Source organism: Pipistrellus hanaki (genome assembly GCF_964339955.1).
Source record: "Pipistrellus hanaki genome assembly, chromosome: 15".
NCBI classification, from domain to species: domain Eukaryota; kingdom Metazoa; phylum Chordata; class Mammalia; order Chiroptera; family Vespertilionidae; genus Pipistrellus; species Pipistrellus hanaki.
The window spans coordinates 2,334,595-2,359,958 of NC_140517.1; the positions used below are offsets into that span (position 1 = coordinate 2,334,595).

The 25,364-nt window shown below is 54.5% G+C and overlaps 1 protein-coding gene across 4 annotated transcripts; it reads left to right on the forward strand.

The window, feature by feature from the left end:
* The first annotated feature begins 1,306 nt into the window (after positions 1 to 1,306).
* CYLD (CYLD lysine 63 deubiquitinase) lies at positions 1,307 to 24,934 on the forward strand. Of its 4 annotated transcripts, none has more exons than XM_084905476.1 (18): positions 1,307 to 1,471; positions 1,985 to 2,062; positions 7,410 to 8,099; positions 9,748 to 10,044; positions 12,083 to 12,188; positions 14,035 to 14,133; positions 15,839 to 15,955; positions 16,478 to 16,851; positions 17,579 to 17,744; positions 19,089 to 19,230; positions 19,800 to 19,922; positions 20,947 to 21,038; positions 21,330 to 21,396; positions 22,052 to 22,184; positions 22,338 to 22,446; positions 23,175 to 23,293; positions 23,480 to 23,696; positions 24,490 to 24,934. In XM_084905476.1, the coding sequence occupies exons 3-18, from the start codon at positions 7,596 to 7,598 to the stop codon at positions 24,672 to 24,674; spliced, it is 2,850 nt and encodes a 949-aa protein (XP_084761602.1). In that variant the 5' UTR covers positions 1,307 to 1,471; positions 1,985 to 2,062; positions 7,410 to 7,595; the 3' UTR covers positions 24,675 to 24,934. The 4 variants fall into 4 exon arrangements, with proteins under 4 accessions (XP_084761602.1, XP_084761603.1, XP_084761600.1 ...); XM_084905477.1 differs by having other exon boundaries at positions 1,985 to 2,043; XM_084905474.1 differs by having other exon boundaries at positions 1,307 to 1,467.
* The last annotated feature ends 430 nt before the right edge of the window (positions 24,935 to 25,364 follow it).

The window sequence follows — 25,364 nt, forward strand, 5'->3', positions numbered from 1 at the left end:
GTGGCTTCCCATGTCATTGCTGTCTATGCAGTGTGGTCCTGAAGCTTGGGAAACAGGATAAGGATGGATTCGGGAGGCATGAGCGTGGATTGAGGCCTAGGTCTTCAAAAGATGTCCATTCCATTTTCGGTGCTTAAGACAAGGGACACGGGTGGCCTGTGGACTGGGACTGTTAGCAATCACTCGTGTGACTTCTTTTGTGTACTCATTGGTTTAAGTCCCTTAGATCTTCCGAGATATCACTTTTCACAGGGGAAATTTCCCCTCTCATGATTAAATACACACACACACACACACACACACACACCCCTCTTCCTTCCTCACCGTTAATCACCTTCTCCTATAATTGGTACTCAGAATGTCAAAGGAGAAGGAATTAATTAACAGGACTATCCAGTGCAGCAAAAGCATGCTGCAAGGCTCTGGGGCTGATTATAAAAAGCACTTCCTTAAATATGTTGGGCACTTTTGGGAATCACAAGCCTCCCTTGTAATTGAGAGATCCTTAACTACACCCCGAGTCCTTGGCTGGCGGCCAGAGGGCGCGGAGCTGCGTGAGGCGGCGCGTGCGTGGACATCCCGTCTTCAGTACCTCCAACCCGGGATGGGTGGCTGCCCAGGCTCAGAGACAGCGGAGGTCCCAGGAAGAGATCTGACATGACTGATCGCCTTCCCGGGCGTCAGGAGCTGCACAGGCGGCATTTCACAGCAATCCTTGCAAGACAGGTGATAGGATTACCCCCACTTTACAGACGCGGACATTGAGGCTCAGCGTGGTTGGGAGTTCCCCGTGCCACGCGTCTCCTCATTGAAATCACAAAGGGAGTCACACTTAGGTTTGATGCCAAAGCTCTGCTTTCCCTCCGCCGGAATCCTGAAACGCTATCCCCAGCCCTCCTCTGGACTGCTGCTCCCTGCCCGAAGCCCCAAGCTCAAGTCTGCAAGTGTTTTGACAGCTCAGCCTCCTGCCAGAACCCGAGCATGGGAGGTGGAGCCAGGGGGGGGGGAAGCACGGCGCCCCGCCCCCGCTCGGGTGTCAGCCAATGGTGACGCGGAACACAGAGTCTTCCGCCCAATCCCCGCCCTCCTCCTCCTCCGCGGCCCCGCCCCTCCCCTCTGCTCTCCCTTTGGCTCCACCTAGCTTGACAGAGCGGAAAGTCCCTCCGGGGCTCTGCAACCATTGGTGGAAGCGCTGTCACCGGGAGGCCCAATCAGGGCGCGCGCAAGAACGGAACTCTGGCTGTGATTGGCCAGCGCGGCTGCTGCACCCTCCACCCCGCTCCCTCTCTCCCCCTCCAGGGCCTCGGGGGCGGGGCAGGTGGGGGCGGGCCCAGGTAGCAGGCTCGGCTGCGCGGGCCCGGGCGTCGGAGGTAAATACCCGGGCAGTGGGCGCCGGGCGCAGGGGCCGGGGCGGAACGTGAGCGAGCGAGGCGGGGCGGGGAGGACGCCGCTCCGCCGCCGCCCGAGGTGAGTGAGCGAGGGGGCGGGGGAACGAGCGAGCGGTGGGCAGCCCGGGCCCCTCGGGCGCCCCTCCCCGGCCCCCGGACGCCTCCGGCCGTGGCCGCGGCCGTGACCGCCGGGCCCTGGGCGCCGGCCCGTTAGCTGCCCGGACCCGGAGCCCGGCAGGCCCGCGGGACCCCGAGACCGCTGACGTCAGCCCGGCTGCCCCGGCCAGGGGCTTCCCCCCACGCCCCGGGCCTTCCCGAGGGGGCTCCCGGGGGTGGGACCCCGGGAGATGACAGGCCGTGGAGTGGGGGCAGCAGCGCAGGGATCCCTCTCCCGCTCCCACCTCGGGTTTACAAACGGGGAAACTGAGGCACGGGTTGGCCTCGGGAGCGCCAGGCCGGGACCTCTCCCCTCGGTGGGGTGGCGTCTCTCGCATCGTTTACGGGGCCCTCGGTGTCGGGGCGTCTGTGGCTTCCGGTCCAGGAGGAGCAGCCGGGGCTCAGGCCTGGCTCATGGCGTGTTCTGCTTTTTCTTTCAGTTTCCGCGTTTCCAGGGAGAGGATGGCTTCTCCCCGGCCCGGACTCCTTCCCATGACAGGTGCGCCCTGCTGAACCCGGTACGCTTTCCCTTTCCTTCCTGGGGCTTGTCTGGGCTGTCGTGGTTTTTTTTTTTTTTTCTTTCCTGTATTTTATTTCAAAGATCTAGAAGTCATAAATGTAGAATTTTATTTTATTTTTTAAAATATATTTTGTTGATTTTTTGTTTGTTTGTTTTTTACAGAGAGGAAGGGAGAGGGATAGAGAGTCAGAAATATCAATGAGAGAGAAACATGGATCAGCTGTCTCCTGCACACCCCCTACTGGGGATGTGCCCGAAACCAAGGTACATGCCCCTGACCGGAATGGAACCTGGGACCCTTCAGTCCCCAGGCCGACGCTCTATCCACTGAGCCACACCGGTTAGGGCTTGGCTGTAAGTTTTTAACCCTCTGCTGAGGTGGGTCCTCCGCTGGGTCAGCTGCCCTGCTGTTCACGCCCTTGGCATCTTTTCTCTCCCAGCCCGTGTTTTAGAGCCTTTGTCATCTTCCAGCCACCAAGCCTTGCAGCCCCCCAGAAACCTGGCTGAGGCGTATCTCCCCCCCCCCCCCCCCCCCCGCTTTCCCCCCCCACACACCTTGCTTTCCAATTCGGGCTAATAGGGATCTTCCTAAATTTGCCCCTTTGGTGGGCTTGGGCTCCAGGAGAAAAAGCCAGGCCTTGAGAGAGGGTGTTCCTTCAAGTTCTGGTTTTCCCGTCCACCCCCCCCATGTCCCAAGTAGACTGAATGCCCTACGAATGCAGCTGCCAGTTTCCCGCCGGGCAGTGGGCGGATTCGAACTAGCATTGTATCAGGAGAAAATGGCCTGCTGGAGTCCTTGTGGCAGAGCATGTACTGCGGATGGCGGTCACACCCAGAACGTTCTGTGATGTTCGGCGACAGGTTTTTACGGAGTTCTCGGGAAGCAGCCTGCTTTGGGCGGGCCCAGGGGAGAGCGGTTAGGGCCAGGGCCCTGTGTCTAAAACACCAGACGCTCAGCAGCAGCAGTGGCTGCGCCGTGCCAGGGTTGTGATTTTGTTTGACTCGAGGAAGCCTTCCATGAAAGACGAGAGAAAGGAGTAATTATCTTACTCGTCAGACTGTTCATGTTTTGTTCCCGACTGTCACACTCCGAGTGAAATCTGCTGAGGTCTTTTCCATCGTTACAGCGTGAGAACCTAGGAAACAAGTTTCAAATGAACCCAAACAAGTGGTTTTCGGATTCCCCCTTCCCCCTCCCCCTCCCCCTCCCCTTCCCCTCCCCCCTCCTCTCCCCTCCCCCTCCCCCCTCCCCCTCCCCCTCCCCCTCTCCCTCTCCCTCATTCATTCATTTCGCATGCCCTCAGGGCCTGCCTTATTGTCAGGCCCGGGTTAGGGGACCAGAAATACAAACGTGAAGGACCTGGGAAGTCACAGCGCGGAAGTGCACTCGAGTGCCGTGCCGGCATGGCAAACTCCTGGCCCTCAGGCCGCAGCCGCAGTTGTTGGGCCCGCGCTAGCCTTTGAGTTTGACATGCTCGCTCTAGTGCGACAGCAGGAGGCCTTGCTTGTCTGCCATGAACTTATAGGTGGGAGAACCGGGTGTTTTGTTTTGTTTTTAAACCCTGTAAATCCCATTTGCTTTAGGGATTGAGCACTTGCCTGCTTGGGTCATGAGTTAACTCAAGAGGAAGACTAAAGCTGACTGTTTTCTCATCATCAAATCTCTGTATTTCCATTCTCTCGCTATTTGGGAATATAACCACTTGTTTTAATGAGAGATATTCTTTCTCAAAATGGTAATTATTGTAGCTCTCCAGAAGCCTTTGGGAAAAGCCCATGGTCTTCTTTCTTCGGTCTTCACGCTGACCGCCCCTCTGCCGTGTGTGTCGGGGGCAGTGTGTCAGCGTGGCCATTTTTGTTCCCGTTTAGAGGGCCTCCTGTGGTTTCAGAGACCTGTCTCTGAACTTCCGTTAGTGAAGTTCTCGGAACAATTATAACCTGATAACCTGAGAATCAAAGTGACGCAGTGCGTTCTGGAAAGTTAACCACTGCCAGTGCTTTGTCGCTAATGCTGTTCAGTTGCATTAGGGATTATCTTCTAGAACTCAGTGCTTCTGACCTGTAATATTAGTGGGTAAGACTTCTTGATCGCCTTTTTTTCTTTTTTTTTTTTTCATTCATAGGAGACTGGTAAATATTTGTGTCTCCCAACCCTCATCTTAGTTTAATGACTTTGTTTTAATCGAATTAAATTCTCCTTCACTCAGGATTCACACTTATCAGCAAGCTCAGATAACCAGATAGAGTTTCCAATCTTTGTGACCTTGAACTGTTGCTCATCTCGAATGTTGTCAAAAGCAAGGCCTTCTGTTCAATCCGGTTTTGAGCTTAAGTACATTTTGCATTCCAGTTCTTTTGTCATCTGCATTTAGTACCTATAATAATCATCAGGCTTTTCGCAATCACTCAGTTTTCCAGCCTGAAGTAAGTGCGATGGTATTTCGATGAATCACCTGTGGTATATTAACACTCAAAGCGGAGTGTGCTATTACAGGCAGTTTTTAAGCAACGAGACCTGAAAGGCATAAGAGAACGCACATGAAGGTGGCCATCCTATCAGGGTCCAGCACGGTGCTGAGTGCCTAAAAGTACTAACTGGACAGACCTCCTTCCGTGAGAAAGAACTCATTGACAAGATGATCTCAATCTTTCCCACATAATCTGGAGTCAGTGCTTCCTGCTTGGGTTTCTTAAGACTTAATGGCTGTTCTGCATGTACCAGAGGCATCCCATCCTTTCCAAGGAGCTAGGAAACCTCCTTATGGACAGGCTTGTGCAGGAATGCCATCGTCCTGAGATGGTCAAGACCAGGAGGTGCACCAGCCTGGGTAACCCTAGCCTGCAGCTCTGAACTTACCCATTCATCTTTCTCTGATGACCTGTGGCAGTGAGGAGAATCCATTTTTAATATGGTCGTTCCTCACCTGTTCTCTCTGAAAGAAGAGAGACCACATCCTTTGTGGTTGTGGAGAATGCTGCTTAAATATTTTATAGCTTATCCTGTGATGGAGCCTCAGCTGACACGCAGTAATGCAAATGCGAGCTAGAAAGAAGGTTCTGGGTAACTGTTGTTAAATTGTCCTCCACCTTTTTATAAACCAGAGCATTATGTCCAGTTTTACCAGTCTTAAATGCTTGTAGCAAACACTTTATAATAAAATTCATTTAAAATAGAGCACCCTAAGGCATTCACCCAGTAATTTAGTTTAGTCCTGGTAATAGCTCATGGGCACTGACGGTTTTAGTTTGAATTGGGACATGAACTGTTAAGCCAGGGAACCCATAGAGAAGGTGTTGTTGGCATCTAATAAGTATTAAGACTCAAGAAGTCCTTAATTTTACTATTTTGAAGGTATACTTTTTAGAAATTAAAACATTGCTTTTCAAAATAGAATTGCCATGCTTAAAAAAATTTTGTGCGGGTGGTGGGGTTGGGGGCAGAAGTATTTGGATGCGTGTTACCGAGAACAAAAGAAGCACTGGCATTTCAGAGGCCACTGTTTCACCATCCCAGCCCCCAGGAGCAGCCAGTCCTGGGCGGTGTCAATGTCCCGTCGCCTGGCTTCTAGAAGGGACTGGAAGCGGGAGGTTGGAGAGCAGCAGGCCGCGGAAGGAGGCCCGCACGCTGCAGGAAGCCACGGGAGGTGGCCGATGGCAGGGGGCACCTGTGCCCGCCGTCTGCAGGGGCTGGCCCAGGCTCAGGGGGCGCCCTCTCCCCTCTGAGAGGCTCAGATCACCCTTTCTGCTCAGATGGATCATTCGAGGCACAAGAAAAATAGTGCCATTTCCTTGTTGAGAAATTTAGAAAGAATTGTAGTCAGAAATAATAAACCCTTCATGCTGGTGCTTGATAGAGACAGCGGCGAATGGCGAATGGAGGCTCAGGCTGTTCGGGTCGCCCCACGGGGTTTTGTTTGTTTGGTGCCGGGATCCGGTGTCCACAGGTGTCTTATGTAAGGGGTGGATATAAATGGGCTCGATCCGGCTAAGCAAACAGTGCCCTCAAGTGGAACGAAGACAAATGCACGGTGACAAAGCACGGGGAGGGAGAGCAGCAGCCGATGCTGGCCCTGCCCGCCCGCCCTCACGTGTGCTGGCACACAGCTCAGCGCTGTCTGGCTTGTGGCAGCACAGGCTTTTGAATAGTTACCGTTATAGACGCCTCCTTATCCTACAGCGCATTCTAAAAGCAGTGCGGTTCTGTGTGGATTTGCCAGATCCCTTCATCATTAAGGGATGACATTTAGCATTTGGTTCTTTAGTATTAGGAGTGTGTGTGTTTTCATTCCAAGAGCAGAGTGGTGAATATGATAGTGCTGTCACCGGCCCCTGTCATCTGGAGAATGGACATGGATACCTGTCCGGGAGGGGGAGATGGAATAAAAACCAGAGTCCCATTCATGTGACAGAGAATAGTTAGGAACCATTGTTTGCAGTAAGATGATTCATTAAAATAATGGATTAAAGTCCTCATTTGAATGAATGAAATTGTATAGTTTTTAATCATCAATCAGAGTTGAGTAGGCTATTTTAATTTTAAAAGATTAGTATACTTGGAACATTTTAAATGAAAATTGGAAACTGAAAATCATCCTTTGTGTATTCCTTTCTAGTATACATAGTTAAAATTGTGGTATAAAAACATTTATATTTGATACTATATGGCTATATTTCCTTGGTACATAGTCTAAGTTTTGATGTCTCAGAACTGATTTTTTTCAGATACCTTTAATATAACCAGAGTTACTGTATCTGATAATTTTGATTGTGAGAAAGTAAATGATAGCTATGGTTAATATGATTAACATTTGCCTATCTAATGTACAAGCTAAGGAAATGAAACAGAGACAAAATGTTCCATTATCAAAACATGGCACATAGATAAGAGAATTGTGGTTCAGAATGTGATTTTATGATTCTTTAATTGAGAAAAGATGTTGAACATAATCGTTATGATGGATAGCTTTTTACATAAACTGGGTATGCATACAGAAATAAGAGCTTATTTGATTTATATTATTTCTGTCCAAATAGAGCAGGTTAGCCGTTTAAATTAGGCAGTTTCTATTAAAAGTGCTACTTTTTAAAGTTTAGAAATGTCGGGATATGCGTATAGGGTTATCTTTTACTTAGACTTTGATTTTATGAACTTCAGTGCCTTGAAAACAAACGTTATTATGTTGTCTTTGAAGATACTTTACCATTGGATCTCTTTAGTTAAATATGTGAAACTGCAGCACATACAAACACTGTGTCTCTAACCTCGTTAGCCATGGCGGGAAGTATCTCTCTGAGCGTGTTTTCCTGGCCAGTGAGGTCTAAAGCCCGTGTGACCTTGATTCCAGCGGATGCGGAGTGAAGATCTTCGGCCTGCGTGCCCCCCAGGCACCGCATTCCCGCCGCTCTGCAGCATGGACACCCCGGCGCTCAGGCCACGCTCGGGGACGGCCAGCCAGTTTACGGTTTGCCGATCCGCCACCGACACCGCAGCTCCCCGTTCCCCGCGCTAACCTTCCGGAGTTCCTGCCACCATGAGTTCGGGCCTGTGGAGCCAAGAGAAGGCGGCGCCGCCCTACTGGGAGGAGCGCATCTTCTACCTGCTGCTCCAGGAGTACGCGGTGACCGACAAGCAGACCCAGAAGCTCCTGAAGGTGCCCAAGGGCGCCATCGGGCAGTACGTCCAGGACCGCGCCCTGGGGCACGCCCGCGGGCCGGCGGCCAAGGGCAAGAAGAGCCAGCTCGGCCTGAAGCTCCTGGAGCAGCCGCACGCCGTGCTGCTCGTGGACGAGAAGGACGCGCTGGAGATCAGCGAGAAGTTCACGGAGCTGCTGCTGGCCATCACCAGCTGCGAGGAGCGGCTCAGCCTGCTGGACAACAAGGCCCGGCTGAGCAGGGGCCTGCACCTGGACGTGGGCAGCCCCGTGCGGGTGCAGCTGCGGCCCGGCGAGGAGAAGTTCCCCGGGGTGGTGCGCTTCCGAGGCCCCCTGCTGGCGGAGAGGACTGTGTCCGGCATCTTCTTCGGGGTGGAGTTACTGGTGAGCGCCAGAGACCACGTTAGTGGGCTGTGTGTGTGTGTGTGTGCGCGCGCACGTGTGCATTTTCCCCTTTAAATACCAAATATCTGCCCAGAGGTTTTCCAGAATTTTTACTGTTCATAATCCTGAGAATTGACTCCCTGGTGATAAACTGAGGTGATGCCAGGACTGATGGTTGGAAGCTTTAACAACTTCCTCCTGTAGGAAGAGGTACAAGCATATCATGCAGTTATTGAAGACTTGCATGTCTTAGAATTCTTAAAAAAAATATGTGTTGTTATTGATTTCAGAGAGGAAGGGAGAGGGAGAGAGAGAGAAACATCAATGATGAGAGAGAATCATGGATCTGCTGTCTCCTGCACGCCCCCTCCTGGGGATGGAGCCTGGAACCCTGGGCATGTGTCCTGACCAGGGGATCGAACTGGGACCTCCTAGTTCATGGGTTGACGCTCAACCACTGAGCCACACCAGCCAGGCAGAAATTTTAATATTGTCTGTGTTCAAAAGGAGCTCTACTGATTGTACACGACTTAATCACATCAGAAAGTGGTTAGTTATCTTGTGGCGTTATCCTCTGCAGCTTGCTCAGTTTTTCTTACTGTGTGTCAGTAAGTGATGGAATTTGGAGAAAAGATTTTTTTTTTCTTAATACGTCGTGGCAACTTAAGCCTGCTGATGGTTGTTCCTGTTAGTTATGGGAAAGTCATCTGGGAACTTATTTCTGCTGAAAAGAGAACCAAGAACTCGTGACAGGTTTTCAAAATGAATATTAATTCTTGAGAACTCACATGTCCGGTTCAGTCTGACAGTCATGCAAATAGAACTTCAGGCCTTGTTTGCTTCTTGATATAATGGTCTATAGCAGTGCGGGTGAAACCATTGGAGATCTGAATCCCAGCTCGGCCGGTTCCTAGCTGGGCTACCAGGTCACTTACCCAACTTTCTTCTCTAAGTCGGCTTCCTCTCCTGTCAAATAGCACCTGACGTGTGGGGTTTTAGTGACACATCGATTCAGGACGTAGCCCACGGCTGGCACATAGCATGTGCTCAATAAACACAGCTTGCGTCACCATTATTTAAAGTCAAATTTTCCTTCTGCGACAGAATTATTGTTCAGATGACGATGTAGAATTCAATTTAGCCCTCTCGTAGTAGAATTACAATTTTAAATGATGAAGTAATTTTATTTAAGCATCAGATACAGCTTCTTCCTTATTTTTTTAAAAAAATATTTTATTGATTTTTTACAGAGAGGAAGGGAGAGAGATAGAGAGCCAGAAACATCGATGAGAGAGAAACATCGATCAGCCGCCTCCTACACATGCCCCACCGGGGATGTGCCCGCAACCAACGTATATGCCCTTGACCGGAATTGAATCCGGGACCTTTCAGTCCGCAGACCGACGCACTACCACTGAGCCAAACCGGTTTCAGCTTCTTCCTTATTTTTTTAAAAAAACATCCTACATCCAAAAGCAGCCGCTAATAATTCCATTCCTTCTGTGTGTCATTTAGAAAATGTTCAGTGATTTTCCTGAAATCCCAGCGTGGGTATTTTTTTCTTACCGGTTGTCTTTGTCTATCTGTCTGTCTGTCTGTCTATTGATCTATCTTTTTCCCCTTAAAAAAAAAAAACCTGAAAAACCAGGAAGAAGGCCGCGGCCAGGGCTTCACGGACGGCGTGTACCAGGGGAAGCAGCTCTTCCAGTGCGAGGAGGACTGCGGCGTGTTTGTGGCGCTGGACAAGCTGGAGATCGACGAGGGTGACAACGGCCTGGAGAGCGACTACGCGGGCCCCGACGCCGCGCAGGCCGAGCTGCCGCCGCTGGAAATCAACTCGCGGGTGTCTCTGAAGATCGGCGAGAGCCTGGAGTCCGGCACCGTCATCTTCTGCGGCACTCTGCCGGGGAAGGAGAGCCTGGGCTACTTCGTTGGCGTGGACATGGTAAGACGCTTTGGGTTACATCATCTCCCTGGATGTGCCGCCGTTAGCTCTGTGACCAACGTAGGGACCGAGTCAATGCTTCGGATGTGTCAAACGGTCTGACTTGGAGTCATTTGAAGAGCAGGTTCTAGGGGGTCTTTGGTAAAGGGGATTGCGATGGGACGGGAGACTCACAAAGAATTGCATCTCCTCTTTTCATCAGGTGACTAAACAAGTGACGTTTCCTGTCTTTAAATCTGCTGTATGATAGCTGACAGCAGACAGAAAAACACACCAAAACATATTCCATAGTACCTTATTTTCCTTTCTTTTGAAAAGGTGTTTTTTGCAGGGGGGAAGGGTTCTGTTTCTCTTTATTTTTAATATTTTGCAACATGTGATTGGCTGATGTGGTTTCCATGGCAGCAGGAAAGTCACCGGTGGAGGCACCTGCCTGGAGGACTAGCTCTTGTTCCAGAGGAGGAGACCAATACAGCATTTTCTTAGGATAAACTCGCTCAAAAAATTAAACAAAACTTATCTGAGAAAATGCACAGGACATACTTACAGCCTTAATTGTTTTTGTGTGTCCAGGTCAGTGGCCGGAAGTCCATTCACACCGTTGTGTACCCACCGCCCCACCCATCCCCAGAACTTTCTCACCTTCCCAAACTGGAGCTCTGTGCCCCTCAAACCCTGACTCCCCAGGCTCCCTCCCCTCCGCCGGCGTTCCCTTGGTAACCCCCGTTCTACTTCCTGTCGCTGGGAATTTGCCGGTTCGAGGTTCCTCATAGAAGTGAATCATACAGATCATCCAGTGAATCATTTGTTTTTTTTGTTTGTTTGTTTCACTCATTTTTAATGCTCCCCTGCACTCATATCTATTAGCGATGGCACATTCCCAGTCAGTGCTTTGAATGAGGCCTGTGGGATTCAGCGGAGGAGGAGGAAAGGCTGGGGACATTTGTATCGTGGATTGAAGATAGGGACAAGGGTTTGTTAGGTATAAGGGAAGAAATCCATACGCAAGTATGACACACTGGCATGCGCCGGGGCGGATGTGAGACACGGCCTGTGCCCACCACGTTTGCAGGATCACCCCTCTGCTCAGGTGTGCTTGTTGGCAGGTACAAATGTTCCAGCCTGAGTTTCTCTGGTCCTGTGCTGGGAAAGTCTAGTAAATTCTCCTCCGTAGCCCTCAGTTAGACAAGCATTTAGTGGATATTTCACATGAACCGAGTTAGAGCCAGAGTCAAACCTGTGGGTCCCTCAGGAGAGCTACAGTGAAGTCCGCCTTCAAACCATTCTTCTCTTTGGAATATATGTTTTTATTGATTTGAGAGAGAGAGGAAGGGAGCGGAGAGATAGATAGAGAGAGAAGCATCCATGATGAGAAAGAATCCTTGATCACCTGCCTCCTGCACGCCCTCTACTGGGGATTGCACCTGGAACCCCTACAGGTGCCCTGAACCGGAAACCGACCCCGTGACCTCTTGGTTTGTGGGTCGACACTCAACCACTGGGCGACACCAGCCAGGCCAAACCATTATCCTTTAAATACTCAGCATTAATTTAGAGGAAAGACGGTGAGTGGGTGAGGGAGGCTGGACAAAGAGGGCTGCTGGTCATTGGGTTAGTCTCCCTTTGCTTCCGGTCATTTGGACCTCACACCTGGCAAAAGCTTTGCCCTCCTTAGCTGGCAGTCTGGGCATCGCCTGGCCCACTGAGGCAGGCTGCCCAGAGGAGACCCTCCTACCGCCCCCAGCCCCCCCTCGCCTCTCCCCCCCCCCCCCCCCCCGTGGCTGTGCCCCGGCGGGCTGTGCGAGCATCCCTCCAACCCCCTCCAGGCGCTCCTGGAAAGGCAGTTCTGGCACACGCACCGTCTTCAGTTCCTCCCGTCTGCGGGGACATCAGTGTGTGTGCACACGGAGCTCAGCGTCGTTCTCTGGCTGCCCCCGCTGCAGTGCGAGAGGCGGGGGGTTCTGTTTACGGAGCGTGCAGACTTTGACCGCGGCGTTTGTTGGGGGCTCGGAGGCCGATCCTGTCACTTCATTCCTAGGACAACCCCATCGGCAACTGGGACGGCAGGTTCGACGGCGTGCCGCTCTGCAGCTTCGCCAGCGTGGAGAGCACGCTGCTCCTGCACATCAACGACATCCTCCGAGGTGCGTGTCCGCGCCGGGGCAGCGGGCGGCGTGGGGGGCGTCCTTCCCGGTGCGGACGCGCCTGTAAGCTCCAGGGGCATTTTCGGAGCTTTTATGGAACTGGAATTGCTATTCCATAGCCTAGCCCCGTGGTCGGCAAACTGCGGCTCTCGAGCCACATGCGGCTCTCTGGCCCCTTGAGTGCGGCTCTCCCATAAAATGCCACGGCCTGGGCGAGTCTGTGCGGAAGAAGTGGCGTTAGAAGAAGCTGAAGTTTAAAAAACGTGGCTCTCCGAAGACATGTCAGTCGTTGTCCTGCTGATATTTGGCTCTGTGGACGGATGAGTTTGCCGACCACTGGCCTAGCCTTTCTTACCCCACATCAAAACAAGGCTGACTGAGTTTTCTTTCCAAGGATATGTGAGTGCGGGTGCCATTCGCTTTCCTCGCTGTCCATTCTGTGTGTGAGTGTGTGTGTGGCGGGCATCTGACTGAGCTCTGCCTGCGTGCGGTAGCCACAAGTGTGTGATCCCCCAAATCAGACGACTTACACTCCTTTGCATTCTTGACAGACTTACAAGGTAGGTCTGAATTATCCCCATTTTGTTGATAAAAAAAAAATGGGGGGTTAGATCAGGCCCAGGGGGACCACGATGGACGGGGGTCGAGTCCAGACCTGTCAGATCCGAAAGCCCCGCTCCATGGCCGCCTCACCCCTCCGGTGTGTCCCCTGGGCTGTGAGGACCAGCCAGGGCACATACACTTCTCCGCCTCACTGGTTTCCGTTTCCACCAAGGTTCCGTTTCCATGGAGACGTATTTTGTGTCTAGTTCCATGAAAGCTAAATTTTACTGGAACAAGGATGACAAGTGAACGAGGCGGTCTGTTTGCTCCCGGTTTGTCCACCCCTGCCCATTCTGACACGGGGGGCCCTGCGAGGTCCCGCCGGCCACCCCAGGCCTGGCTTCTTCTCCTGTAAACCTCGGGGGCCGGTGCCGGGCGGTCCTGCGAGTCCCTCTCGCCGGCACGGTCTGTCCTCTCCTCTCCCGCGGGCTGACAAGTATTAGATGCTTGTGTGGGGCGTCAGGCAGTGCTTTCTCCGCTCGACTCTAGCTTTCCGGCGAGAGGACGGTGGCTTAGTCGGAGGCGTTGACGTGAGCTGCACCCGGCTATACTCTGCGACGTGCTGTGATCCTGATTTCTGTGAAATCGGTTCCTACTTCCCTGTCATTGGCTTTCTAGCGATCCCTCTGCTCCTGTGGGAGCTCGGGGTGCATTCATATGTGGTCAGACCGTACCCAGGAACTTGTAGTTGACCTTGTGAAGCCTGTTTACGGGAAGAACAAAATTTGTGAGCTGATAAACCAAAGTACTTCTTCATGTCGGGATACACGCTTACGTTTAGAAGGCAGTTTTGTAAGAGGCCATGCGTTCATTCAGACGCAGTAGGCCCGCGCTCGGGCTTCTGGGAGGAGGGGAGGTCTGGTGCGAAGCAAGACGTGAAGCTGCCACACGAGCTTTCCTTCCCAGTGACACACAGGGCAGAGGACGTGCGGGCGGGGAGGGGGAAGCGAGGCGAGGGGAGGGCAGTGCCAGGCCGGGCGCGGAGGGATGAAGGTGGTCCATCTTCTAGAGAAGTTAGAGCAGTTGGCTGAGTTGTGTTTGGGGTGTATTATCATGTAGATATTCCGCTTCGGGATACAGCATTGATCCCGATACTTCTGATGGCCCTTAATCATTTGAATAACTGCTGTGCAAATACCGCTCTGTTGCTGGAAGAGATTGTTGTTGTATGTCATTATTTGCTAGTTGTTTCTCTCCTGTGAGGATGTGCTGGCGCCTTTAAAGACCGTGTTTTCTGTTTCAGATAGCGTGACCCAGGAGCGGAGGCCTCCCAAGCTGGCCTTCGCGTCCAGAGGCATGGGGGACAAAGGCTCCTCCGGCCACAGCAAACCAAAGGTGATAGGTAGGACGGCCGGCGCGCAGGGCGCGTTATAACGGGACAGCCGGGGTCAGTCGTTCCCTGAAACTTTAAAAAAAAATACATATTTTATTGATTTAAAATATATATATATATTTTATTGATTTTTTACAGAGAGGAAGAGAGAGGGATAGAGAGTTAGAAACATCGATGAGAGAGAAGCATCGACCAGCTGCCTCTTGCACACCCCCTACTGGGGATGTGCCCGCAACTAATGTACATGCCCTTGACCGGAATCGAACCTGGGACCTTTCAGTCCGCAGACCGACGCTCTACCACTGAGCCAAACCGGCTTCGGCAGGACCCTGAAACTTTTTATGGATGATGTTGATCCAGTCCTGCTCCAACCCCTTGTGGTTGGAGAAGCGTGTCCGCTGAGGACCTGTGTCTTGCTGGTCCGTGTCAGCGGGCTTGTGGGACTCCCCGCTCCTGACATGTGTCCATTGTTGAGGGGCGCAGCTAGACAAACAGATCCTTCAGGGTGGGCTAACGTAGTTTTATAGCTGTAAGTACTTGAAACGCAGAATTTATTCTCATTCTATCGTCATTGATTAATTATGGTATAGTTTGTCGTATGAACAACTGTGAGCCTGTGTCTGCCCCACCCTGTGCATGGATAAGAAGTGACACAGGATACGGTACACTAGAGGTTAATTATGAGGGTTTTGCTAACGAGATATGCACACATGGAATTCCAAACTGCTAAGCACACATTTCTCTCTCTCCTCCAGAACCTCCCCCAAAATAGATGCGGGGTTCTTAGCTCTCTCTGGCAGCTGCCACGTATTTCATAGATGTATGGATGGTGGTTATGTAAGCTGAGGAGCTCCTTTAAAAAGCTGCAGGAACTCCGGCTAGCTCCGAAGTGGATTAGGGGAGGAATGTCTTCTCCTCGGTCACCTGGGGAACAAAACTGTGTTGGCTCACTGGAAAGGAAATTGCGCTTGAGAAATAGCTCACCTCCCGTGGGCCCCCGGGACTCGGAGAATCAGACAGAACGTGTGGGTGAGGGCGGGTCTTTGTGTTCACCTGGAGTCTCGGGAGGGCACCTCCAGCATGCTGCCCTCACTTGCACCAACAGCCCAAGTGCGTGGTCGGTGCCAGGGGGCAGCCGGTGCCCACAGCCGGGAAAGGAAGGCCCCCACTTACACGAAGTTAGTGAACTGGGCATCTCGTAGTCCGTGAAATGAATGAAAAAAAACCCCCAACATTTTATAAAAGCAGTTTGTTTAAAAACTTATATGGTTTTCTCTAAACTTACTCGTTTCCCCTCCTGCGTTGAGTCTTGGTTGGAAGAATCTTTTTTTTTTTTAAATATATTTTATTGATTTTGTACAGAGAGGAAGGGAGAGAGATAGAAAGCTAGAAACATTGATGAGAGAGAGTCATCGATCAGCTGCCTCCTGCACACCCCCCAATGGGAATATGCCTGAAACCAAGGTACATGCCCTTGACCGGAATCGAACCCGGGTCCCTTCAGTCCCCAAGCCGACGCTCTATCCATTGAGCCAAACCGGTCTCGGCGGTTGGAAGAATCTTTAGGCTCAGGAGCAGACGGCACCGGTGGAGCCCGGTGTGGCGGCACGGACGGGCTGTGTGAGCGTTAGCCCCGGGGCCGGTCTGGCTCATCACCGGAGCGCGGCCTTACCGCCTGGCCTCTGTGTGTAAAGCAGCTTCTCTCGCTCCCCAGGCTCTACCTCAGACCCGGGAAGCAGGACCAGATCTGAGTTATTTTACACCTTAAACGGCTCTTCTGTGGACTCACAGCCGCAACTCAAGTCCAAAAACTCGTGGCACATGGATGAAGGTAGGCGATCGCCTTAACTCAGCGGGGAGAAACGGCGCTGACCTGCGGGGCGGGGCCGGGGGCGGGGGTGATTGGCCACGTAGGCAGCTGGAGATACAGATCTGGGGCTCAGAGGAGAGGGAAAAGCTAGGGAAATGAGTCTGTAGGCTGCCTGCATGCATGTGGTGATCACAGTCCCATGAATATGTCGCCTACGGAGAGTGGATGGGGTGCCGGTGAAGGCGGAGCCTTGAGGAGCTAATGGCTGGGAGGTGTCATCTCTCTGGGTGCTGAGGAGACAGGGGGTCTGCGGTGCGGTCACAGCCCACCAGGGAGCGGCGGGCGTGGGGCCAGGTGTGTGGGCATCAGCAGGGCGGCGGGGCAGCAGGGCAAGGGGGCAGCGGGGCAGCAGGGCAGGGGGCGGCGGGGCAGCAGGGCAGGGGGCGGCGGGGCAGCAGGGCAGGGGGCGGCGGGGCAGCAGGGCAGGGGGCGGCGGGGCGGCCGTCTGCGGGGTGCCCCGCTGACGGAGCCCGCTCTCCGCAGTGGCCGAGGACTCCGCCAAGTCGCTCACCGAGCTGTCCCCGGAGCTGGGCCAGGCGTCGCCCCCGCTGCAGCCCCCGTCCATGAACTCGCTGTCCGGCGAGAGCCGGTTCCACTCCCTGCCCTTCAGCCTGACCAAGCTGCCCAGCGCCAACGGCGCCATCGGCCACAGCCCGCTCTCGCTGTCGGTGCAGTCCGTGGCGGGCGAGCTGAGCGCCGCGCCCGACAGCCCGCCCGGGGCCGCCGCCCCCAGCAGCGCCCACGGCCTGGAGGTGGGCTCGCTGGCCGAGGTCAAGGAGAACCCGCCCTTCTACGGGGTGATCCGCTGGATCGGGCAGCCGCCGGGCCTCAGCGAGGTCCTCGCTGGGCTGGAGCTGGTAACCACCCCTCTGCCCGGGCTCGGGGACAGGCTGTCTCTGTCGGAACAGTTTTTCCCTAGTCGCCTGGCTTCCCCCGCCCCCAGTGGGCTCTGGTCGCCTGCCCCTAAGGGACAGCCCATCCGCGGCCGGATGGACATGGGATTTATGCTCAGGCTCATTGTGAAGGCGGCGAGGGAACCGCCCCATCAGCTTCCGTGTTCCTCCCCGCCCCCCCCTCCCCAGTCAGCGCTAACATCGCCCCCTGGCTGTGAGGTGAACCCCATGCTAAGGAATCTTTGGGGTCATTGCCAGGAGAGGTTTCCCTTTGGCGGTTAGGACAGTGCGTTGTTTGACATTTCATAACCGGGAGAGGAGAACCGGATGGAGCAGGGATAGCTTTTATTAGACAGGCTCTGTGTTAGCTGTCGGCGTGCTCCTCCATGCTGCTTTTGGGGGTGGTGGTGGTCAAATGAACAGCTCTCCTCCCCCCCTAAAGCACACACACAGTTTCAGTGTTTTTGGAAAAGATGCGGGGAGGTCAGTCAGCCAGGGAAGGGTCCAGCACGGACTCCGAGGGGACCCAGGGGGGCTTCGTGCCGGGTTAAGGGGGGAATTTCTTAGACGTGAGCCGTGGACCGACATGTGACCAGCCAGCCCTTCCCAGGGTCCCCCCAGGGCGGGGGCAGAGCAGGTGCAGGCGCACGGGCCTCGGCGCAGGCAGAGTGACCCTGGCGTCTCTTCCCAGGAGGACGAGTGCACCGGCTGCACCGACGGCACCTTCCGGGGCACCCGCTACTTCACCTGCGCCCTCAAGAAGGCGCTCTTCGTCAAGCTCAAGAGCTGCCGGCCCGACTCCCGGTTCGCGTCCCTGCAGCCGGTGTCCAACCAGATCGAGCGCTGCAACTCCCTAGGTACCTGGCCTGCCTACCTGCCCCGCAGTGCCCTCAGCCCGGAGCAGGAGGGGGTGGGGCTGTGGCAGACGTGAGGGCCGTGACAGACGTGTGTCCCGCCAGCCTTCATCGGGCCTTTAACGCTGCCAGAGTGCTACCTGGGTGTGAGGAAGCAACAGTCATCCTAAGCGGGGGCGTTTAAGAAAGGGAACACGTGTGTGAGACTTAAGTGAACCTGGTGGGATGAGTTTTGTCGTCCTGCGGGTGACAGACTAGTTTTCAGCAGCGCAGGAGGTAGGTGTGCGCGTTTGGGGCACGACTTCGTTCAGCCTCTTCCTGGCGTCAGTGGGCAGTGCTGTCAGCAGCGCCGGGCACGCAGGCAGCGGGCACACTGTCCGTCAGCGCCGGGCACGCTGTCCGTCAGCGCCGGGCACGCAGGCAGCGGGCACACAGGCAGCGGGCACGCTGTCCGTCAGCGCCGGGCACGCAGGCAGCGGGCACACAGGCAGCGGGCACGCTGTCCGACAGCGCCGGGCACGCAGGCAGCGGGCACACAGGCAGCGGGCACGCTGTCCGTCAGCGCCGGGCACGTTGGCCGTCAGCGCCGGACACGCAGGCAGCGGGCACGCGGTCCGCTCCCACAGGCAGCGGCGCAGCTTGCCCCCCGCAGGGCGGGCGCGTCCCCGGTGGCGGTGGTGGCCCCGTGCCCCCTCCCGGTGATGGTGGGGAGCGGTCCAGGGCCAGGCCGGCCTCGGAGGAACCTCCAGGAAGACGTTTCTCAGGCAGCTGAACTAGCACTTTGGGGTTTTCGTTGTCTTTCCCAACTGGAAAAGGACACAGCTTCCGAGGAGAAGAAGGTATTTGGGGAACAAGATACCTGACAGGCAGGTGCCTTTCACATGAATGACTCGTGTCCTGAGTGCTGTCTGAGCTGTGGGGAGGTGAGGCTGGAGATACACAGGAGCCTTTCCTACACGCCGAGCGAGGAACAGTTAACCCAGCCTCCCCTCCCCTCAGCCGGAGCTGAAACAAATATTGCCTCAAAAGGCAAAAAAAATTAAATTTTTTTTTTTTTTTATTGATTTCAGAGAGAAAGAGAGAGAGAGAAACATCAATGATGAGAGAGAATCATTGATCCTTGATTGGCTGCCTCCTGCACACCCCCTACTGGGGACCAAGGCCGCAACCCGGGCATGTGCCCTTGACCGGAATCGAACCTGGAACCCTTCAGTCCGCAGGCTGACGCTCTATCCACTGAGCCACACCCGCTAGGGCACAAAAAAATATTTAAGTGGAGACGTACACAGGGATGCCTGTTGTCACAGTTTAAAGATTTACTGTTTCCACCTTTACTTTCCTTCTCAGCCTTCGGAGGCTACCTGAGCGAAGTAGTGGAGGAAAATACTCCCCCGAAGATGGAGAAGGAAGGTTTGGAGATAATGATCGGGAAGAAGAAAGGCATCCAGGGCCATTACAACTCCTGTTACTTGGACTCGACCTTATTCTGGTAAGTTGAACACTCACCCGGGAGGAGTTAAATTTTGGGTTTAATTCCCAAAGAATTAACTGAGGAGTGCAGACAGTTTCACATGTGTCAAACACAAGGCCTGCGGGCCAAATCCAGCCCGCCAGGCCTTGCAATGTGGCCCGCACCGCGCTGTCATCACTGCACTCCGCTGTCAGTTTATGACATTGTCCGTTTATGACTGTTCAGTAAACCATTCGGCCCGCGATTTAGGCTGGATTTTAGATTTTGGCCCCTTCTCTGATTGAGTTCGACACCCCTAGTTTAGATGGTACATAATGAAAGGCAGGCCTCCTTTCCTCCCTCAAAGACTGAGGCTCAAAGAAACGAGGCTCCCCACCGGCCGGATCTCCAGGCCCGGTGACTGAGCCCCAGGCCCCGGTGGGAATCTCAGCGGGGCTCGGACCCCGCATTCATACAAACAGGGATTTCTGCTCGGGGTGTTCCCCAGGCGTGCGGCTTGTCCTCCCCCTTCCTCTCACTCCGCGCTTCTCAGGAAGATGGCGGGCTTACCGCATGAGCACTCTCTCTCTCTCTCTCTCTGTTTGCAGCTTGTTTGCGTTCAGCTCCGTCCTGGACACGGTGCTGCTGAGACCCAAGGACAAGGACGACGTGGAGTACTACAGCGAGACGCAGGAGCTGCTGCGGACCGAGGTCGTCAACCCGCTGCGGATGTGAGTAGAGACCGCGGCCGCCGCCTGAGCGGGTGTCCTGGTTGCTGTTTCTTGGTAAAACAATTCATTTACGCCTGGCTTTTATGTAACAAGACACGGGTGGGATTATTTTCTTGGTGGAGTTTCCATGGTGGTTCTAACCTTTGGTCCTGGTACTGCCCCTACTCATTGGATTTTTAATCCGGTGGAGGGATAGTGCACAATGCGTGTCACGGAGCCATGGGCCCGGGGTGGACCGGGCTGCAGGTTCTCTTCTCCGGGAGCTGCTCCCAGCCCGGCAGTCACTGTCCCTCTTCGTCCACGTGATACAGTCGGGCTTCTTAAGCCACATTTGATCTGCGAGCAAAGGGAAGCTTTCCTGGTAGGGGAGTGAGTGTCATGCATTCTTCATCTCCGCAGCCAGCATACATTGAGCACCTAGCACCGAGCATAAAAAATCTAAACAAAGATCAGCCCGTTCTGAGCGGCCTCTCGCGTCTCTTCTGAAGCCGCTGGAATAAGAATGGGTCGCGGTGGACGGGGTGGGGTGTACCCTGTGCTCAGACAGACACGAGCAAAGTGTCCTGATGGCGATGGCCGGTTTGAGTGCACATGTCAGACTGTCATGTCTTAGCACCACCTCTTCCCTGCCTCCTGGCGGCTGGCTCATTCTTTAACACTAAAGGGACTCTCTCTTTCTCTCAAAGTTATATACTTTGTTCAATAAGATAGCTTTGATTTCTTAAGCAAATGGCATTAACCAGTCATCATAAAATCAAAGTATTTTTCCTTGTATATGATAGTTATTTTTAGGGTATAATAGTGTGTGGGATAATTCTGATTCCAGACTCTTAATTTTTCAAACCTCACCCCTGTAAATCAATAAAAAGGAAAAAAAAAAAGAAGCCTATAATTATATTTTTCAAAACAGTTGTCTAGCTGTTGATTTATGACATGCTGAAGTTATATAAGGAATTTGTGATTATAAAATGTTATGTGAATTGAATGTAAATGCCAGTACTAACTCATATTTTTTCTAACACAGATACGGATATGTGTGTGCCACGAAGATCATGAAGCTGAGGAAGATACTGGAGAAAGTTGGGGCTGCGTCAGGGTTTACCTCTGAAGAGAAAGGTGACCGTCTGATCTCACGGGACTAGCCCACAGATGATTGAAATTAAAATTATTTTATCATGTGTGAATGATTATACCTTTTCAAATGCAGTGACATCATAACAAAATTAGAACTTGATATTTTATCATATCCTTTATATTTTTAGTTAGGAAGACATGAGAACCATGCTTTTAATTGAAATACGATTGATTATGAAACTGAATTCAGTATAGATATATTATTTATAAAAAAAAAAATAGAATGATTTAAAGGTTTGGCCGGGACTTACTTGATTTTTTATTTTCTCCTAGATCCTGAAGAATTCTTGAACATCTTGTTTCACCATATTTTGAGGGTGGAGCCATTGTTAAAAATAAGGTAACGTTTACATTTTTATAGACGCGCTGGGAAAAGAGGCTCCTCGTCCCCTCTGCCATCGGCTGCCGACGAGGCTCCTCGGGGGTTACGTCACATCCGTGTGTTAGCTCTCCCCGGGCTCCGTTCCCACAGGTCCATTGATCTCCACCACCGTCTTCTCTCCAGAACTAACTTATGAACTCAGGGACAAAGTGAATGGAAACAGAAACCCAAGACCTGGAGTGATGGGTGGCTGGGGAGGAAGGCGTGTAGTTATTTTATCTAAATTACTAGAGGCCCAGTGCCCAGAATTGGGCACGGTTAGGGTACCTGGGCCTGGCCGGCGATCAGGGCCGATCGGGGCCTTCCAGCGGCCGGCTGCTGCCCCCCGGGGCCTCCCTTTCTCAGCTGTGGCTGCTAGCTGGGGCCTTCCTTCATTCCGTGCTGCCCCCTGGTGGTCAGCACACATTGTAGTGAGGGATCGAACTCCGAGGGGATACTTTGCATATTAGTCTTTTATATATATAGATGGCCTTTGCCCTGTTGGTCTGACGTCAGAAGTTGCACCATCAAATGTGTAGTTTTCTGTCCTCAGACACTGTTGGAACCACTTCACGTTGTGGTGTGAGTGTCTCACAGGTAAACTCTGGGGGGTTTTCTGCATGTTTCCTTTTAGGTCTGCAGGTCAGAAAGTACAAGATTGTTACTTCTATCAAATTTTTATGGAAAAAAATGAGAAAGTTGGAGTTCCTACAATTCAGCAGCTATTAGAATGGTCTTTTATCAACAGCAACCTGAAATTCGCAGAGGTTAGTGGTCGTTGCTTGTGTTTTATATGGAAGTTCTGACCGGGAATCAAACCCTGACCTCCTGGTTCAAAGGTAGACACTCAGCCACTGAGCCACGCAGGCCGGGCTCACAGGGAAAGTTTTTTGATTCTAGAATACTTACCTTTTCTTCAGGCCCCATCATGCCTGATCATTCAGATGCCTCGGTTTGGGAAGGACTTTAAACTATTTAAGAAGATCTTCCCTTCTCTGGAACTGAACATCACGGATTTACTGGAGGACAGTAAGTAGGAGCTCCGTCTGCTCTGCTGGTTCCTCGGAGTCCGGGGCTCTGCTTCGCTGGGAGCGGGCGGGAGGCAGGCCCTCCGCGGGCGTCTGTGTCCGCGGAGCCGGGAGTGCGCGGCCAGAATCCGTTCTGAGAACGTCACCAGGAAGGCCAATACGTGCTGCACACACGCACGGGCTCATGGTGCCTGACTGGGAAGTCAGAAGCCGTCTGTGTGCTAACAAGGGCGAGTTGTTAAGTGGGTTCCGGTGTGTCTGTCCTGTGTTCAGAGACCCGCAGTACGAAAGTGATGATGGAACGTTAAGTCCATGTTCTGTATAAGAGGAGCTATAAGCGCACACCACACACACACATACACACACACACACACACACACACACAGGCCCGGGGCGAGGAGCCGTGAACACGGGAGTGTGTGAACGTGACGGGGAGGGTAGAGGAAGCGCATGTGCCGACAGTGGCGTCTCGCTCACTGGAACGAGATGCTTTCAGCTTCCCCTGTCCCGTCTGCGTCATCGAAAGGCCTTCTGCACACCCTCGATGGGGGAGCACCTAGAATATGTTAATTTAGAAATTCAGACGTTTTTTGAAGTCATCCCGAATCCACGGAAATCCAGTTTAAAGCGTAAGGGGGTGGGAGGGAGAGCCCGCTGTCCTTTTCGGAGCTTAAGTTTTTAATCGTTTCCGCGGAAGAGTGCATTAAAGGCCCTCCCCGTCCCGCCCAGCCCCCCGGCAGTGCCGCATCTGCGGAGGGCTGGCCATGTACGAGTGCCGCGAGTGCTACGAGGACCCCGACATCGCCGCCGGGACCATCAAGCAGTTCTGCAAGGCCTGCAACACCCAGGTGAGCCCCCCCTCTGCCCCCCGCCCCCCCGGGCTGCACTCCCGGGGGCCGGGCCGGAAGGACACCCGAGCTCACGGCCAGGCAGCCTGGTTCCCGCTCCGGAGGCCTGGGCTGCGGCCCGGAGGAGTCAGGGCGAGGAGAGTCCCTCCCGGCACCCCTGAGCCTGGCTCTGCCCGCTCCGCTCAGGTCCACCTGCACCCCAAGAGGCTGACCCACAAGTACAACCCGGTGTCGCTGCCCAAGGACCTGCCGGACTGGGACTGGCGGCACGGCTGCGTGCCCTGCCAGAAGATGGAGCTGTTCGCCGTGCTCTGCATCGAGACCAGCCACTACGTGGCCTTCGTCAAGTACGGCCGCGACGACTCCGCCTGGCTCTTCTTCGACAGCATGGCCGACCGGGACGGTAACCGCCCCCCGCCCCCGGGGGACAGTGTGTGCGGGGGACAGTGTGTGCGGGGACAGCGTGTGCGGGGGGAGGCCCAGGGACAGCGGTGACAGCATGGCCGACCGGGACGGTAACCGCCCTCCGCCCCCGGGGGACAGCGTGTGTGCGGGGGACAGTGTGTGCGGGGGGGGGGGGGGGGGGCCAGGGACAGCGGTGACAGCATGGCTGACCGGGACGGTAACCGCCCTCCGCCCCCGGGGACAGCGTGTGTGCGGGACAGTGTGTGCGGGGACAGCGTGTGCGGGGACAGCGTGTGCGGGGGGAGGCCCAGGGACAGCGGTGACAGCATGGCCGACCAGGATGGTAACCGCCCCTTCGCCCCCGGGGGCCGTGTCCGCGGGGACAGTGTGTGCGGGGACAGCGTGTGCGGGGACAGCGTGTGTGAGGGAAGCCCAGGGACAGCGGAGAGGGTCAGGCTGGGGCTGCCCTCGGCCAGGCTGCTCAGAGCGATGCTGGGCTGCCCGCAGGTGAAGGTCGCCCCTGACGGCAGGCCCCGAGCTCCTGTCAGGCCGAGGGGCTTCCTTCACTATCGTTACCCCCCACTCAGCACAGGGGGTGAGACGGGGGGACTCTGCTCAGCTGTGTCCTCATCGGTTCTGTTCGCTCCTGGAAACAGTGCTGAGAGCAAAGGGGCTTGAACTTACGGAATCAGAAGTGCCATCAGTCCCCTTCCCGGGCTGCAGGGGGAGGTGGCGTGCGGGCGGCAGCCTCGGGGGAGAACTTGACCCTGGCACTCTCTTCCCGTCCGCAGGCGGCCAGAACGGCTTCAACATCCCGCAGGTGACGCCGTGCCCCGAGGTGCGGGAGTACCTGCAGATGGCGCCCGAGGAGCTACACGCGCTGGACGCGCGGCGGATCCAGGGCTGCGCGCGCCGGCTGCTGTGCGACGCCTACATGGTCATGTACCAGAGCCCCACCATGAGCCTGTACAAGTAGCCGCCGCGTCCGCCGCCGGCCGGGCCGGCGAGAGGGGCCGGAGAGCCCTCAGACCGCCGCTCGGCCACACGTCTGTAACAGCAGCGTTTGCTCCAGACGTATGTGCCGCCAGTTTTCTAAGAAGCCCAATGAAGTTGTTAAAGCTGAACCGAGTCCCGCGCGGTGATCATGTGGCCCTGTGGGAGGCACAGCACCCCCTGTGCCGTCCGGACTCCTCTCGGCCGGCGGGCTGTAAATAAATGTGTCTTCTGTGCGGACCAGCCCTGCTTCGCTGTCCTCTGTGCTGGCGGTTCCCGGAGGAAGATGGCTTGGCGCCGAGAGATGACCTCCCGTCGGCTGTTGAAGCGTGTGGACTGCCTGCCCGGCCCCTCGGCGTTCTCGCTGCTGAAGCGGCCGGGGAAGTGCCCGCTTCCCGGGGCGGTTTCTGCGGGGTCTGGGTTTTGTCACCGAGCGTCCATTTCTGAATGACGTTCCTGGGGGACTGACATGCACAGCCATTGGCCTCCTGGGCGCCGGCAGTGCCCGTCTTCGAGGCTGTCCTGTGGGAGGGCACGGGTTTATTAAAGGCCTGAGTGACGGGGGTCACCCACACACACCCAGGGCCATGGGCGATGAACGTGGCCTGAGGCGTGGCTCAGGGACACGCCCTGAGAGATGCATGGGGCGCCCAACCTCGGCCACGCGAGTCGG

What these genes read in the sequence shown, in the direction of transcription:
- CYLD (XM_084905476.1), top strand. Translation starts at nt 7,596, where the DNA reads ATGAGTTCGGGCCTGTGGAGCCAAGAGAAGGCGGCGCCGCCCTACTGG. An exon ending in TCTTCGGGGTGGAGTTACTG is followed by an intron (nt 8,100 to 9,747) that starts GTGAGCGCCAGA and finishes CTGAAAAACCAG; the next exon opens with GAAGAAGGCCGCGGCCAGGG. An exon ending in GTTTACCTCTGAAGAGAAAG is followed by an intron (nt 21,039 to 21,329) that starts GTGACCGTCTGA and finishes ATTTTCTCCTAG; the next exon opens with ATCCTGAAGAATTCTTGAAC.